The following is an 18,020-nucleotide window of genomic DNA, read 5'->3' as shown; positions in this document are numbered from 1 at the left end:
AGGTGGTACAACTGCTACCTTATTTATTTATTTAAGGTTTTTTTTTCCCCTCCAGTGCTGGGGATGGAACCCAGGCCTCACTCATAGTAGACAAACAATCCATCACGAAGCTCTTACCAGTAACATCCAGTTTCACACTACCAGTGTGATGTTACTGAACATAGTTGGGAAGAGATGTGAATAGCTGACTGCTATATCGGATTCCCCTCAAACAGTACTGTAGACTACACTGGCAGATTGGTATGGTAGCCCATGCCTGTAATCCCAGCATTCCTGAGGTGGGGGCCGGAGGATCCCAGGTTCAAGGTGATCTTCAGCTTCATAGCAAGTATGAGGTCAGCATGGGATATATGAGATTTTTTTTTTTTTAACCCATCTTATATTTTTATTACTTACTTTTTTTTTTTGTGATATATATTTTTTATTTTATAATACCATTCAGTTCTACATATCAGCCATGGGTTCCCCTATTCTCCCCCCTCCCACGCCCTCCCCTTACCCCCAGCCCACCCTCCATTCCCACCTCCTCCAGGACAAGTCCTCCCCCGAGGACTGTGATCGACTTGGTAGACTCAGTCCAGGGAGGTCCAGTCCCTTCCTCTCAGACTGAGCCAAGTGTCCCTGCATAAGTTCCTGGTTTCAAACAGCCAACTCATGGAATGAGCACAGGACTTGGTCCCACTGCCTAGATGCCTCCCAAACTGATCAAGCCAATCAACTGTCTCACCTATTCAGAGGGCCTGATCCAGCTGGGAGCCCCTCAGTCTTTGGTTCATAGTTCATGTGTTTCCATTCATTTGGCTATTTTTTTTCAATAATTGAGTAAAACTGAAATTTATTATATGCCACAGTCGTCCTAGGGACCTCCATGCTATATATATAGCCTCTATGGTTCTATGGGTTGTGGTCTGATTGTTCATTTTATATCTAGAATCCACCAATGAGTGAGTACATACCATAACTGTCTTTCTGGGTTTGGGTTACCTCACTCAGGATGATTTTTTCTAGTTCCATCCATTTGCCTGCAAATTTCATGCTTTCATTGTTTTTCTCTGCTGAGTAGTACTCCATTGTGTATATGTACCACATTTTTTTCATCCATTCTTCCGTTGATGGGCATCTAGGTTGTTTCCAGGTTCTGGCTATTACAAATAGTGCTGCTATGAACATAGCTGAGCATGTATCTTTATGGTATGTATCAGCATTCTTTGGGTATATGCCCAAGAGTGGGATGGCTGGGTCTTGAGGTAGTTTGATTCCTAATTTTCTGAGAAACCGCCATACTGATTTCCATAGTGGTTGTACAAGTTTACATTCCCACCAACAGTGGAGGAGTGTTCCCTTTGCTCCACATCCTCTCCAACATTGGTTGTCATTGGTGTTTTTGATCTTAGCCATTCTAACAGGTGTAAGGTGGTATCTCAGAGTCGTTTTGATTTGCATTTCTCTGATGATTAAGGATGTTGAGCATTTCTTTAAATGTCTTTCAGCCATTTGTAGTTCTTGTTTTGTGAATTCTCTGTTTAGCTCTTTAGCCCATTTTTTAATTGGACTGTTCAGAGCTTTGATGTCTAGTTTCTTGAGTTCTTTATATATTGTGGAGATCAATCCTCTGTCAGATGTGGGGTTGGTGAAGATCTTTTCCCATTCTGTTGGCTGTCTTTTTGTCTTATTGACTGTGTCTTTTGCCCTGCAAAAGCTTCTCAGTTTTGAGAGGTCCCATTTATTAATGGTTGTGCTCAGGGTCTGTGCTGTCGGTGTTTTATTTAGGAAATGGTCTCCAGTGCCAATGCGTTCAAGAGTTCTTCCTATCTTCTTTTCTATTAAGTTTAGTGTAACTGGATTTATGTTTAGGTCTTTGATCCACTTGGACTTGAGTTTTGTGCATGGTGACAGATATGGATCTATTTGTAATCTTTTACATATTGACATCCAGTTATGCCAGCACCATTTGTTGAAAATAGAATTTTATACAATATTTTCTGATTACATTCCCCTCCCGCTCCCTACTCCTTCCAATCCCTCCCCACCACCACCACCCCCATCTAGATCCACACTCTTTCTGTCTCCAGTTAGAAAACAAACAGGTAATTAGAATTATATTAAAATAAAATACATTAAGTGAAAAACAAATCAGAATATGAGAAAACAACCAAACAAGAAAAAGAACCAAAAAGAAAAAAGAAACACATATAGATGTGATGTGAAGACACATACGTTCCCACACCCAGGAATCCCATAAAAACCCCAAACTGGAAGCCATAATATATACACAAAGCGTGGGGGGGGGGGGGCGGGGGGCGGGGCTCACAGACTCTGGACTGACAGCTGGGGAGCCTGCCTAGGACCACACTAGGCCCTCTGAATGTGGGTGACAGTTGCATGGCTTGATGTGTTTGTGGGTCCCCTGGCAATGAGACCAGGACTTATCCCAGGTACACGAACTGGCTTTTTAGAGACCATTCATTTCCTATGGTTCGATGCCTTACTCAGCCGTGATGCAGGAGGGAGGGGCTTGTTCTTGCCTCAACTTGGTGTGCCAGCCTGTGTTGATTCCCCAAGGGAGGCCTTACTCTCTATGAGGAGGGGATGGGGGTGGGATAGAAGGAGGTTGGGGGAAGTGGGAGAAGGGGAGGGAGGGGAAACAAGGGTTGATATGTAGAATGAAAAAAATTTAAATAAAAAAGCTACAAAATACACACACACACACACAATCTGTAAGGTTTAAAAAAAAAAAAACAGGTGTGGTGGCGCACACCTTTAATCCCAGCACTCAGGAGGCAGAGGCAGGTGGATCTCTGAGTTCAAGGCCAGCCTGGTCTACAGAGCAAGTTCCAGGACAGCCAGGGCTACACATAGAAACTCTGTCTCAAAAAAAAAAAAAAATGCTCCAACATTTTGAAACAAAGAACCTCCAAAGATACCATTGACTTCGCTTTGTGTTGACCATCTACTGCTGGGCATGGGGCCTAACCTTGGAGTGTTTTGTTTCCCCAGTGAGACTCCTTTTGAAAAAACTAATTTTTCAATGGGAAGTGGCTCTCAACTGTAGATGACTTCTGGGGTAGGGGTGGAGGCATGTGTCCACTTCAACTCTAGGACCCTGCATGGTGTAGATCTGTGCAGGTCCTGTGCCTGCAGCCACAGTCTTTGTGGGTTCATATGTATACCAGCCCTGTTGTGTCTAGAAGGCCTTGATTCCTTGATGCCTTTCACCCCAAACTCTCTCTCTCTCTCTCTCTCTCTCTCTCTCTCTCTCTCTCTCTCTCTCTCTCTCTCTCTCTCTTCTCTCTCTCTCTCTTTCTCTTCCTGCCTCCTCTTCTGCAGAGTTCTCTGAGCTCTGAAGGGAGGGATTTGATGGAGACATCCCTTTTAGGACTGAGTATTCCAAGGTCTCTCATTCTCTGCATGTTGTCTGGCTGTGGGTCTCTGTATTAGTTCCCTTCTGCTACAGAAGGAAGCCTCTCTGATGGCTGAGCAAGGCATGATTTATGAGTGTAGCGGGGTTTCATCAGGAGTCATTCATTTTTATGTTCCTTTAGCAGAACAGTAGTATTTGGTTTTTCCCTAGGTCCCTGGCCTGTCTAGTCTCAGGTTCTTGGGTATGGGTTCCATCCCATGGAGTGTGCCTTAATTCAAATCAAATATTGGAGGGTTACTCCCACGAGGTTTGTGCCACTATTGAACCAGCATACCTTGCAGGCAGATCACTCTTGGAGATCAAGGATGTGTAGGTAGGTTGGTATTTGCCTTTCTCCTTTGGGAACATGCAGAGTTCCTTCCAGTGTGTGTGTGTGTGTGTGTGTGTGTGTGTTCATTTGTATCCCACCTACCTGTCTCTGCCCCCCACCATTCTCCTGAGTGCTGGAATGGAGGAAAGGTAGGTTAAGCCCACAGAGGAAAGGTAAAGCCCATGGTAAAGCCTTCCTCATACCCGCAGACAATCAGACCCAGCAGGAGTCAAGTCAAGCAAGAACTCTTTCATTGTTGTTAGGCAGTAAGCCTCTTTTATAGCAGAAAACCTCAGAACCCTAGGAGGGTGTGGAAGGAACCAGCCAATCATTTTAAAGGTCACCCTGTACTCATTCCTTTGTCGAGCTGTTTATGCACTGACATCATCTCTTGATTTTTGTATCTAATCTCAGCGTAAACAACTTGGGCTAACTTCCCCTCAGCACCATCTTTGTAACCTAGGTAGGCCCCACAATTTCCCTCAGTTTGGGTTTTCTCTATTGATTCTATTTCCACTTGCAAGTCTTGAGCTGATTTTGTTTGTTTGTTTGTTTTTTGGGTTTGGTTTTCATTTCATCCCACTCTTAATGTTTCCAGAGATTTCTTTAAGGGATTTAATCATTTCCTCTTTAGGGACCTCTAACATCTTTCTAAAGACTAATTTGAAGTCCATGTCTTGTGTTCGGCTATACTGCAGTTCTTAGAGTCTCCTGTGGTGGGGTTGCTGGGTGTTAGTGAAGACTCTGTCCTGGCTGTTACTGATTATTGTGTTTTTTTTTTTTTTTTTTTTTTTTTTTTTTTTTTTTTGGTTTTTCCGAGACAGGGTTTCTCTGCGTAGCTTTGCGCCTTTCCTGGAGCTCACTTGGTAGCCCAGGCTGGCCTCGAACTCACAGAGATCCGCCTGGCTCTGCCTCCCGAGTGCTGGGATTAAAGGCGTGCGCCACCACCGCCCGGCTGATTATTGTGTTTTTAAACTGGTGTATAGACATCTGGGTTTGGGGAGATTGTGATTCTAGGTGCTGATTTCTGGATTGTTTTTGTTGGATGAGTATTTTGTTCCTTGGTTTCTGTTGCCCTCTCTGGTTCTTGGGGGGGGGGTGGTGGTGGCTGTGTGTTGTCTGGTAGGAAATTATTCTGGGATCTTGCCAGGGGTGGCCGCTGGGCATTCTAGTTAAATGTGTTTCTAGGTATTGGGGGCTGACACTTAGGGATGGAGATGGGCTAAGGGGGTCTATAGTGGGGACTAAGGCAAGGTGTGCCACCAGAATATGCTGAGTCCCCTGGGAATGGAGGCAGAGAGGGAGGAGAGGCCACAACAGAAGGCCTGCCACAGAATTGGGCATGAGGCTGGGGAACTAGGTCTGGAGGGAAGGAGGAGAGTGAATATCCAAAGATCGCCTGCTCCCCTGGGGTATTTGTGGCCTATGCCTGTGGGAGGTAGAGGCTTCTTCCATGGATAGCATCCCCAAATTGTTTTTTCAGCATCCAGAAATATACTCCTACAAAATCATGTCTCATAATTGTAGAATTTCGTATCCCAATTTACCATGATGTCCCTATTGCTGTATATTTGGTTTCATTCTATTTTCTTCACTATCATCAAGACATACTTCCTTCAGTCATTCAAAAGAAGACTTTGTGAATGCTTAACAACGCTAGCCTTTCCTTCTCTGTGTGCCTCAATGGGCATGGTAGTTCCTCTACTTGCTCAGGGAACTTGAAGTTCTGGGCACTCTTAGCCGAGCTAAGATCTTAAGCGTCAGATTGGAAAATTCTATTATTTATTTGTTTAGTGTGTGTGTGCGTGTGTGCGTGTGTGTGTGTGTGTGTGTGTGTGTGTGTGTGTGTGTGTGTGTGTGTGAAGGTCAGAGGACAGCTTTCAGTAGTGTCTTTCCATCTTGTAGGATCCAGGGATCAAACTCAGATTATCAGGTTTAATGGCTGAACCGCCTCACGAGCCTGGCTCCTTCTGTCTCTCCACTTGTTTCTCAAGTCAGGAGTTCAGGTTGTAAAAGTAAATGCCAAGTGATGTTTTTCAGGATCCCCAGAAGTTTCCTGACATCCCAGGAAAGTTCGTGAGTGCTCTAGATGACTTCCCCATAGAAACACCCAAAGGAATCCAGATGTTCCAGGTGGGTAAGGGCTTTGTTTTATCTATGCATTTGGACAAGACATGCATTATATACATGTGCCTCTCTTTTCAATAACTTCATTATGAGTAAATATACAGTCTTTAAAAGCCAGCCAATGTCACATGTGGTCAAACGTACACAATTTGCACAGTTTCCTCAGGGCTGCTGGAGGAATTAGTCTGAATCTTCCTTCTCTTCTTTTTTCAGGCTTGTTACCTAAAATTTATCCTTCACTGTGTAGATCTCTGACCTCCCTTTAAATTCTTACTCAACATTAAATGCCGTTCCAAGCCCTGCCTTGCTTTACTACAATTGCCCCAAATCTCCCAGGAACTTGACTATTTTCATTACCCTTTATCAGTTGTGCAAATTATGTTTTATTGCAAGCTGAAGCAGAACATATTAGTTTGATGTGTATTTGTGTGTGTTCTAATTCCTTAGTTAGACTGAAGAATCCTGAGGACATGAATGATGTCTTCTTTGCCAAAGAGTATTGCAACCAGAATGTATCCCTTACCATATACTCAAAACATATTTACTAACCTCCATTCGCTGACTTGGGTATCCAGTCACCTATAGTTATTCTGGATTGTAAGTAAGCCAAGCACAGCATACCCAGTTGTCAGGTCTAGTGTCCAATATCATACCTTGTTTCCTAACAGTGTGTGGATCCCAATCAACCCCAGCAAGACCCAGTTGGACACCCAGTCATGCACCAGTCGGCCATTAAACACACCACAGGGGAAGCTATATTTGTTGATGACATGCCTCCCGTTGACCAAGAACTCTTCCTTGCTGTAGTCACCAGTACCAGGGCCCATGCAAAGATCACGTAAGGAAACGCACAGTGATGCCATCTGCTACGGAAATGCGCCCACCATTTCACATTCAAATTGAGAGCTTATTACATATTTAAGTCAACTTAGGATAATCATCTTTTCTTGGTGAGAATCAGCCATTTTTAAAGCATGGTTATAAGGGAACCCATGGCCTAAAGTTAGAACACCTGCCAATATTTTCCAGCATAGACTATTACTCCGTGATTTAGTTGTGATGCTCATCCCAGATCTCCCTGTCTGAGGAGTCATTTGTACTGGACTGTGAGCTTTCCTCTGCAACCTTGTCATCCTCTTCATGTTTTTCCTCCCAGATCGCTCGATGTGTCGGAAGCCAGGGCATGTCCAGGGGTGGTTGATGTGATTACAGCCGAGGATGTTCCGGGAGATAATAACCACAGTGGAGAGATTTTCTATGCACAGAGTGAGGTGTGTGATCTGTATGCGGTTTGTTATCTAACACCCTGCTCCAATGTCAAAACCATTGCTTGTGGCTACAACCTCCGCAACTTCATTCACTAGAACCCAAGGTCCTCAGTCACTCTGGCACTCCCTCTGAGATGACTCACCTTGAGATTCTGACAAAAAGCCTTACGTCCTCTCAAGGAAGGTTTCTAACTGTTGGGAAAGTCACCTAAGCAATGGGAAGCATAAGACATTAAAAGGAAGAAGAACGGCAGAGTGACTGAGCCGCTCTGTGTGCTGTGGGAACAAGAGCGGCGTGGGCAGAGACGACAGAGGGCAAATCATTAAACGCAAGTGACTAAGTTCTGCGCATGCGCAACTTTGATCCGTCCGGCTCAAGCTACTGTTTGAAATTGATTTTCATGAGTAGAAAATGGTCTTCCTAAGCCAGGTGTGGTGGTACACGTCTTTCATTCCAGTGCTCAGGAGGCAGAGATAGGTGGATCCCTGAGTTCGAGGCCAGCCAGATAAACCTTGACTCCAAAAAAGAAAAGAAGAAAAGAAGGAAGGAAGGAAGGAAGGAAGGAAGGAAGGAAGGAAGGAAGGAAGGAAGGAAGGAAGGAAGGAAAAGAAAGAAAGAAAGAAAGGAAGAAAGAAGGAAAGAGAGGAAAATGGTCTTCCTTTTGGTCACCAAAACATCAGTAGGCAATGTAAGAATGTGAGAGCAGTAATTCCTTTTGGAAAACTTTTATTTTTTGCCTTTGTTTTGAGACAGGATGTCATGTATCCTAGGCTGGCCTTGAACTCATTATGTAGCCATAATGTGCTCCACATATCTAGTTTACGTGGCGCTGAAGAGCTGAGGAGCCCAGGGCTCCATGCACACTAGGCTAGCACGGTACCGACTGAGCCACACTCCCCCAGCTCCTGAGTCTGTTCTAACTAACGACACGTGGCTTTTCGGCAGGTCATTTGCGTGGGTCAGATCGTCTGCGCTGTGGCTGCGGACACCTACGCCCACGCAAAAGAAGCAGCTAAACTCGTGAAGATTGCTTATGATGACATAGAACCAGCGATTATCACCATAGAGGTAGGACTCTGCCCATCCCCAGGAGTAACCAGGGAGTCAGTCACACTTTGAACAGAGTTCGACCAGAGGGCCATGGGATAAAATAATCTATGCTTCAAGTATACTTTGGCCAGCGTCACCCGAAGGTTTAGAGTAGTCTCCAGTGATCTATCTGCGCCTCAAGTCAGGGCATCCTGTCTGAACCCCTCTTCCCGGCAGCACTTCCCCAGGGATCCGCAAAAATGAAGCACCCTCTACCTACTTCTCCTGTGCCCTCTAAACCAACACCGGAAAAATGACCTCCTATCCACCAACCATAAGTGGGACACTCTAGAGCGCTGTGGGATTCAGGAAAGTCACAGCCCTCACCAGCCCCCCCGGGGCACTCTGCCTCTGCCCACTCCCCTGATCACACACAAGCATTGAAGAGAGGCCCCTTGAGTTCAGAATACAAGTTGACTAAACTTCTCACCCCCCAGTGGGAAGCTTTTAGGTACCCAAACCTGGCTTTCTAAATGTCTAACGTATTGAGAAATTCAAACGTGGGAATCCAAGGCGATGTTGAGAACAGCGCCTGTGATGGGCAATGAGTCCGGTAGACGTTAGCCGCCAGATTGGTTTTGCCATGATCGATGAAGACAAGGACGTGTTATATTTTGTTTCATGTCGTTGGTGTCTGTGAAAGTACTAACCCCGTAGCAGATGCTCAGTGATGTGTGTCAGATGCTGGAGGCATGGGAAGAGAGGCGGACAGGCGGAGGCATGAATAGGGTGCAGCCTCGAACACCCGTGGATTAGCCGCTGGTCTTGCTAAAAGTTGTCAAGTTCATCTTTACCGATTAATCATGCTTTAACTGTCCCTTAAGCTCTTTCCTCTCTTTTCATCCTCTCTTTCCAGCCCCATCCCCAGTCACAGTATTTCCTCATAAAGAACCCACATCCCAGCCAACCTCCCCTCATTCTCACTCTGGCGCCTCACTTATGAAGTACCATTGACTTAAAATGATTCAGGATCCAATTCAAGCCCTCAGTTCCAGGCCATTCCAGAACATTCCAGGCTTTATCTGCCCTCTTCTTGGCCCCTCTTGACTTCACCATATCCTCTTCTTGCCCCAGAACTGACACCTTAGTGACGAACCACCTCAGACAGTCAGTCAGCGATCTGGAAGTGGGGCCATGTTTGCATACCCTTGTACTACCCTCAGCTCCTCTCGGGATCCGTTAGCAACACATCGCCAAAGCCCACAAACACATCCAAGTCAGTTTCTGCTAGCTCAACTCCATGCCAGGCTCCAGTTGTCTTAGTGTGTAAAGATCTGACAGAGCAGAAGGTGGGATTCAGACAGGGACAAATAACTTAGGAGAATTAAAAAAATATATATTCTGGTTTGATTTTCCACTGCAGCAAGCCCTAGAACACAACTCTTTTCTTTCCCCCGAGAGAAAAATTGAACAAGGAGATGTAGACTCTGCCTTCCAGCATGTGGATCAAATCATTGAAGGTACGTATTGCCGTCAGTAGCCGGAAAGAGAAGGCAGCTCCTGAAGCCAGATGCTCGTCTGCCTTGAGAAAACTGAAACTCTCCATCATAAGGCGCTTGTGAAACAGAACTTAGAATGACAAAACGTTCCTAACTCGATGAATTTTGCATGTGTACAAAGCTGCGTGAATTCTACACACATCAAAATATACAATACTTCCAGTGCCCAGAAACCACACACACACACACACACACACACACACACACACACACATACACAAACACACATACACACACACACACACACACAAATGTAATAACAACTAAGTAAAATGTTTAAAATATGCTATGCTAGTATAGGGATTATTTTGAACCGAAGGCAGCTGAGAAAAAAATAGACACAGAAGAAAGCTACGTTTTCTCTATCTAAAAGAAGGGCATAAGGTTCCCTCTGCCCAGGGGTCCTCTCTCCTCTCTTGTACCAGGAAAGGCAGAATGCAAGACAACTCTAGACTCTCAGCATCACAGGAGCGAAGCCCTGGGCGGAGTCCGCACAGCCAACCTCACTAAGATAAACCTTCTCTGCCGTTAGCTTCCCCCATATATTTTCTCCCCGTATTTCACCACTCCTAAACGATCAGAACTCTTTCCGTGTATTTTTAGACTTCTCCAAACATCTGTTTCCACTCCTTAAAATGGCAAATAAGCCTGCTGGCCTGATCACCTCCTGAGGTTTTCATTCCTATGAGTGCTCCGTTCTCACCCCATATATGCACAGGAATGAAACTCCTGTGCGAGAAAAAGTCAACAAAATGTATGTTTAAATTTAGGTTAGATTCAGCATGTGCACTCTGGAAGTGAACTTGGGGAAGAGAGCTTTTTTTTTTTTTAACAAGAAAGAGGATTTTGAATTGATTTTTTAGTTAGCATTTAAAATAATGGATTTTGTTACAATGTTTCATCCCCCTGTCTCGCTGTACTTTGCTTATGTTCTTATTCATCACCACCCACGACTCTCACATCCATCCTTCCCTCTTCTCCGCCTTCCTCCCTCCCCACATAGTTCCCTTCCTGGTGTGTGTGTGTGTGTGTGTGTGTGTGTGTGTGTGTGTGTGTGTGTGTGTTGTTAAATCTGAATTCTGCATATGAGAGATCACATGCTGTATTTTCTATTTCTTCAAAGGGACATTGCAGGACTCACCCTCCACAGACCTGATAGACAGTTTTAAATGATCTTTGACTTGTGACAGTGTAGTTGACTTATTTTAGCACAGAGGTCCCTCAGTTAGTCACAAAGTAAGAACACTGTGTTCTAATGTTCACACTGGAGACAGATACCTCTCCTTATGTGGTACACAGCATGATAAAATATGCTGAACCTAGCTCAGGCATATGGCATTATCTCACCTGTTAATGTCCCCTAACTCAGGCATATGGCATTATCTTACCATGTCACCTAACTCAGGCATATGGCACTAGCTCACCAGTTAATGTTACCTAACTGAGGCTTTTGGCATTATCTCACCTGTTAATGTCCCCTAACTCAGGTGGACACTCTTATTATTGTTATTGTGTTGTGTTGGCTTACTTATTTTTACGTCTGAGAACATTGGATTAACAACTTGGACAAACGTACCTACCAGGTTGATGGCTGAGCCTGGATATGTGGCCAGACTGGTCTCAAGTTCAGTACACGACAGGTCTGACCTTCTCACTAAACAGATGGAAACCAAGGCCTAGTAAGGCAAAGTGAATAACCCAGGGCCACTCAACCAGCAGGGCACAGGCAGCATTCACAAAGGTCTCTCAGCCAAATGATATGAAGCCCAGCTCTACAAGCTAGTACAAATCACTCTTTTTTTTCCTTCTTCATTTCATTTATGTGCATGTATTCTACCTACATGTATGTCTAAGCACCACGTGTGTGCCTGTTGCTCAAGAAGACCAGAAGAGGAAATAAGATCCCTTAGGACTGGATTAAGAGAGGGCTGTGAGCCACCATGTGAGTGCTGGGAATCGAACCAGGGTCCTTTGGGAGGACAGCCAGCATCCTAACCACTGAACCATCTCTCCAGTCTCCGAACGCAAATCACTGCCGACAAACAAAACACCCAAGGAGCTCGCACACTGAAACCTGTGTCTAGATACTGTGCTGTGTGTTTGCCTTTCAGGTGAGGTCCACGTGGAAGGCCAGGAACATTTTTACATGGAAACGCAATCCGTCCTGGCTATCCCACAAACGGAAGACAAAGAGATGGTGCTACACATAGGGACACAGTTTCCGACCCATGTGCAGGTAACAGGGGCGCTCCAGAGACCCTATGATAAGAGCCCTCCACCCTTGTCCTTAAACTCCCTGGGTAGTGGACACTGGAAGAAGTCTAGCATAATAAAGATGGAGCAGACCCCTTTAAAAGTAACCAGGAAGTCTTGTGACATGCCAAGGTATAAGACAAGACCCATCTTTCCGCATAGAACAATTAACAGGGTGAAAATCCCAGGGAAGTCAAGCCTAGGAGGGTCGTACTGTACCTTCCCTGTGTGGTCCATTTGTATCTCTGTCCTATGCGATTGTCTCCATGGATCATGGTTCGGTCCATGAGTAAAGCAGTTGCATTCTCAAGACCTTTTCAGCTGCCTCGATAAGCAGCGGCTAAACTCTAGTCCTGTGGTAGTGGTTGAGACCCAAGCAATGGATATACCCGGGGAATAAAGAAGACCCTCTGGTGTCCTTTTCTCAAAACGGACTCCTTGACCCGAGGATGGTGCCGGGCACAAGGGGCTACTTTAAAATTTCCATCAGAGAAAAGAATCATGAGAAGCATTGCTGGGTCACAAGGCTGAGGATTCTCTGTCAGAGTACAGAGGAGCTGGCATCCCAGTGTCCTGAAGAGGTGGCTCTGTGGGAGAAGGAAGCTATCGGCTTCCATTCAAAGCAAAAGGGAACGCTGATGTCATAGCCTCTGACATCACAGTTTCAAGCTTTGAAGCAGACAAAGGCAGCTTTACCCTCAAGCAGCTGGGTGAGCTCTTGGTGGTTTCTAGATATCAATAATGCTTCTTGTAAGTTGAAAATTGTAAAGTGGGGTGATCAAGGTCACCTCTGATGTTCCTGGTGGGAGCTCAGAGGCCACAAAGGCCAAGATCACGAATGTCATCTAACCACCTATACCAGTCAGTTCCACAGCAGCAGGCATGCCCCTAGGCAACAGGCACCCACAGGCTGCCATAGTCCAGGCAGCAACAAAACCATTCCAGGAGAGGATCCGAGTGGACAGTGTCCAAAGAAAATATGCAAATGGCTAGTAAACATAAGATGTCCAGCAGCAGTAGCCATCAGGGAAACCAAGTCAAAACCACTAGGATGGCTATGATTCAAAAAAAGAAAGAAAGAAGGAAGGAAGGAAGGAAGGAAGGAAGGAAGGAAGGAAGGAAGGAAGGAAGGAAAGAAAGAAAGGAAGGAAGAAAGGAAAGGAAAAAGAAAGACAAGTGTTTGTAAGAATGCAGAGAAATTGGAACCTCCATAAATTGCCAACGGACATGGAAAAAATAGCATTTTTGTATAGGCGGGGTTTTTCTGTGTCCTGGCAGCCTCTCCCAAATAACCACACGGAGACTTATTATTAATTACAAATGCTCGGCAAATAGCTTAGGCTTGTTTTTTAGCTAACTCTAATAAGTTTAATTAACCCATTTCTGTTCATCTATGTGCTGCCCTGAGGCTCTTTTACGTCATGTATGTACTTCCCATCCTGCTCACTCTGCGTCTCATGGCGTTTCCTCTTGACTCCTCAGACTCTGCCCTTCTTCTTCCCAGCATTCTCTCTGTCCCGAAACTCCTGCCTAGCCATCAGCCAATCAGCTTTTTATTACAATGAGAGTAATACATATTTACAGTGTGCAAACACTGTCCCGTGGCACATTTGCCTTGGAACACAGTTCAGCAGTCTCTTGGGATGCTGGAAAGAGAATGACCACATCACCTCGCAGTCCCATGACTAAGCATGCAGCCACGAGAAATAGAAGCATGTCTGTGAAGACTTACACGTCTAATACCTTATGTGCTAATTTAAACTTCTTTAAGTTTTAAAAGTGTAGGCGCATGTTCATAACAGCATTACTTATAAGAGTCTAAAGTGGAAACAACCCAATGTCCATTAACTGATGACAAAGAAAAAAATAATAATATTCCGTACAGTGGAATATTATTCAGCCATTAAAAAGCAAGGTATACTCATGCATGCTACAGGTAGAGAGCACTTGAAAGCATTATGCTAAGTGAAAGAAACCAGTCACAAAGACTACATATTGGGTATAGCTCTGCTGTGTGACAAGTCTGTAGTCAGGACAGGCTGTAGTCCAGGCTGCTGAGGACTGAGAAGTTAATGGAATCAAGGAATTGCTGCCTGACGAATCATGGCTTCTTTGGGGATGATGAAATTTCTAAACTAGACCATGGGGCTTGTACCACTGTATCAATGGAGGTGTTGGTTGGACTAGTATGCCAGGACAGCACACAGGCAAGAAGGTAAACCATAGAATGCCACTTATGTGGCTTGGGGCCTTTCTCTTGCAGGAATATGTGTCTGCAGCATTAAAGGTTCCAAGGAGCAGAATTGCCTGCCACATGAAAAGAGCCGGAGGAGCGTTTGGGGGCAAAGTGACCAAGCCCGCTCTCCTGGGAGCTGTCGCTGCTGTGGCCGCCAACAAGTAAGGGGTCCAGGGAGCGCTGTGATGTCAGCTGTCTAAGTTGTGTGAGTCCTTCCAACCCCACACCCCACCCCTCCCGCCTCAGCCTGCATCTCAGCTGAAGTCGGGGGGTTGGAAGGTCAGAACCCCGGCCTTCCAACAGATTGCCCTGAAGCCAGCTGCATGCTGCTGCTAGTCAGTGTCCCTTAGCCTGTGCCCCTCTGGTTGGAAAGCAGATGCTGGGAAACCTGACTAAGAAAGCACCCACCCCGGCTAACTCACAGGCTACCGGTACCGAGGGAGGATCCGCGAGAATCTTAGCTCCTTTGTACTCCCCAGCTGGAGAAAAGGCTGCCTCAAGTGAACACAGCAGCTTGACGGGGGCCGGAAACCAGAGTCCCGAATGGACACTTTACAGTTCAGAGGAGTCTGTACATAGGGAAACGGACATCTACAGAGTGTCGCGCCCCGCTTTTCAGCCCCAGCTATCCCCTCACAGTGATAAGTTAATGCCCCTATTACTGTCTGAAAGTGAAATTCAGAGCAAAATCTTTTATGCGTATAACTGCAAAATGTTGATGGAACTCATTTACATAACATGGAAAGGAGCCAGGCCATTTAATCCCAGAACTCAAGAGGCAGAGACAGAGGCAGGCACATCTCTTGAGTCTTTCCAGGCCAGCCAGGGCTACATAATAAAATCCTGTCTCAAGAAAGAAAAAGAAAACTGGACTTGGTGGCACTTGCCTTTAATCTCAGCACTCAGGAGGCAAAGGCAGGCAAATTTCTGCGAGTTCAAGGCCAGCCTGGTCTACAAAGAAAGTTCCAGGACAGCCAGGGCTACACAGAGAAACTCTTTCTTGAACCACCCCATGCAAAAAAAAAAAAAAGAAGAAGAAGAAGAAAGAAGAAGAAGGAAGGAAGGAAATGGGAATAATTTGTAACCAAATACTGTATCATCATGATATGTAAATATTCAGTTGACTAAACCAGAATAATTATTTTAATTTCAATGCCCTGACTACTTCCTAAAATGTCATCTGAGGCATGTTATTATCCATTAAAACCACTGACCTAATTACTTCAAGACTCCCCCTATCTTATGCTTCTTACAGCTTTATGGAGAACGCAGCTTTTTAACTGAGTCATTTCCCGCAGGACTGGCCGCCCAATCCGCTTCATCCTGGAGCGTGGTAATGACATGCTGATAACTGCTGGCCGCCACCCACTCCTGGGAAAATACAAAGTGAGTGAGATCCCCGGAAGGTCAGCAAACTGCCGATCAACCCGCATTAACAACCATGTCTGGATGCCACAGCTCTGCAGAGGGATGTTTGAGCACAGCTAGGCAGACCCTCGTGGATCCTGTTGAGATGATGTTTCTCTGGTGGTGGTCATAGCCAATCGTGAGCACAGCCTAAGCATGGGCTGACAACTATGGCTAGGTGTGTTTGTGCACAGCACAGTTTGGCTGCAGGGAAAGGCTGCTGACGAAGCCCTCTTCCTCGTTATCACTTTGCAGATCGGGTTCATGAACAACGGGGAGATCAAGGCTGCTGACGTGGAGTATTACGTCAATGGAGGATGCACGCCTGATGAGTCTGAGATGGTAAATACGCCCTCAGGAAAGCCCATGGTCCTTACTTTATCTGCACAAATACTTGTCTTACAGCTGACCAATTCCGAAAAAGAGTTTAAGTTAAAGATAAAATTCAAATCAGTGGCTTGAAATCTTGATGACAGATGAAAAGTTCTATTTGTGTTTTAATTCAGGTGATAGAGTTTATTGTGCTGAAATCTGAAAACGCATATTGTATCCCAAATTTCCGGTGCCGGGGCAGGGCTTGCAAAACCAATTTGCCATCGAACACAGCCTTCCGAGGATTCGGTTTCCCTCAAGCGACAGTGGTAGTCGAAGCCTACGTAACTGCGGTGGCAGCTAAATGTAACCTACTCCCTGAAGAGGTGAGCAGTGGAACCTGCTAGTTAAACACTGGCAATACCATGTGGGCTGTATCTTGGGCTCCTACAATAGCTACTTATAGTTTTAAGAAAATAAAATTCGTCCATTATCAGTGAAAATTTTCTATTGTGGTTAAGTCAACCACAAACCTGGTAGCTTCGAGCAATGATACTATGCTTATGATTGCTTATGATTCTGGGGGCCGCTTGGGGGCTCTTCTGGTCTGGGCCAGCTCACTGGACACTCTGTGGTTCAAGATGGCTTTATTGACATTTCTGATGAGCATTTGACCGGCTTATCTATGACTCACCTGAGAAGTGTGCTGCCCAGTCTCTCATTCTTCAGTCAGCTAGCCCAGATTGAGTCTCATAGGGGGAGGAGTATCACAGAGTTCCAAAGAGCAGGAGGTAAGTGGTGTGCCCTCAGCCACAGACACTTTCCAAGTCGGTCTACATCACTATGTACGGTCCCATCATGCAAAGCAAGTCACAAAAGGCAGTCCAGAGTCCGTGAGAAACTACCAGACAGAAATTGGGTAGGATGGTTGCAGCCTTTGGTGCAACATCTTGTCACAGTTTAAGACTTTGAAGAGAGATGGAGATATAACTCACCGGACAAGCACTTGCCTGGCTGGCATGTGCAGGACTCTCAAGAGGTAAAGTGGGAATAATTGGGAGTAATTAAGAATTCGAATCAGGAGAATTTCACCTTGCAAAACAAATTGATAGCAAGACTAGTAATAACCCTACTGTTTCTCAGGGTTATTGTGAAGTTCACTGAAATGCTTACTCTAGAACCTGGAGCACATGAAGTATTCATTAGTAGTTTTTATTGGGTTTTTGTTGTTGTTGTTGTTGTCATTTTTAACATATACATTTGCATATTTCTACACTTGAGGGGTTTTTTTAGACAAACTTTCTCCATATCTGACATGTAACAAAAATGCATGCATGTTCTCGCCTCTTAGGTTAAAGAAATAAACATGTATAAGCGAACTAGCAAGACAGCCTATAAGCAGGCGTTTAATCCGGAGCCCTTGAGAAGATGCTGGAAAGAGTGTCTGGAGAAGTCATCGTTCTATGCTAGGAAGCAGGCTGCAGAGGAATTTAACAAGAAGAATTATTGGAAGAAAAGGGGGCTTGCTGTCATCCCCATGAAGTATAGCATTGGGATCCCCACAGCCTTCTACAATCAGGTGAGGCAGAAGAGCGGCGTGCCCCTCAGAGCCCTTCTCCAAATGGTTGGCTCTCTGGAAAGGGCTCGTGTATGATAAGCAATTGTATAAAAGTTCCTATATAATAAGCAATTGTGTTGTCCCCACTGGAGACCGAGAAATGAAGAGTAGTTCGTTCCCTTTAGCAGGCAAGAGCATGGACGTAGCCGAGGGCTGGGCCCATGGATATCGGGACAGACCTTCAGGATACAGTCGGTATTTAGGGCCTTGGAGAGCATCAAGCACAAGGTCCTGCTCAAAGGGACCCGTTTGAGGAGCCACACCCTGATGTACTGAATGTCAGGCCAAGTTTCAAGAGCAAACTGGGATGAGCGAAAAGACCCCTTCCTGGCCTCCTCTCTAATTTCACCGTTAACTGGTTTTTCATGGGCTTCAATTTCCAGCTTAATCTTTTCCTTTCCACCCTGTTAAAACTTTACCCTATGCTAGGCACCTGGCTTTGGCCACCTATCCCATCTCTAGACTTCTAGTCCCCCTGT

At 45.3% G+C, this 18,020-nt stretch overlaps 1 protein-coding gene across 2 annotated transcripts in view; it reads left to right on the top strand.

Moving 5' to 3' along the window:
* LOC102926693 (aldehyde oxidase 4) overlaps positions 1-18,020 on the top strand; it is a 70,079-nt gene that overhangs the window by 37,989 nt on the left and 14,070 nt on the right. For both annotated transcript variants that reach the window (XM_076550491.1, XM_076550492.1), the window contains exons 16-26: positions 5,772-5,864; positions 6,527-6,696; positions 7,015-7,129; positions 8,073-8,195; positions 9,580-9,676; positions 11,827-11,951; positions 14,232-14,365; positions 15,503-15,590; positions 15,867-15,953; positions 16,118-16,309; positions 17,275-17,502. In XM_076550491.1, the coding sequence (XP_076406606.1) occupies positions 5,772-5,864; positions 6,527-6,696; positions 7,015-7,129; positions 8,073-8,195; positions 9,580-9,676; positions 11,827-11,951; positions 14,232-14,365; positions 15,503-15,590; positions 15,867-15,953; positions 16,118-16,309; positions 17,275-17,502 (1,452 nt within the window). The remainder of the gene's footprint in view (positions 1-5,771; positions 5,865-6,526; positions 6,697-7,014; positions 7,130-8,072; positions 8,196-9,579; positions 9,677-11,826; positions 11,952-14,231; positions 14,366-15,502; positions 15,591-15,866; positions 15,954-16,117; positions 16,310-17,274; positions 17,503-18,020) is intronic.

Source organism: Peromyscus maniculatus, chromosome 13, assembly GCF_049852395.1.
Source record: "Peromyscus maniculatus bairdii isolate BWxNUB_F1_BW_parent chromosome 13, HU_Pman_BW_mat_3.1, whole genome shotgun sequence".
Lineage (NCBI taxonomy): Eukaryota > Metazoa > Chordata > Mammalia > Rodentia > Cricetidae > Peromyscus > Peromyscus maniculatus.
The sequence above is the reverse complement of the archived record's forward strand: the minus strand, read 5'-3'. Positions and strand labels throughout refer to the sequence as shown.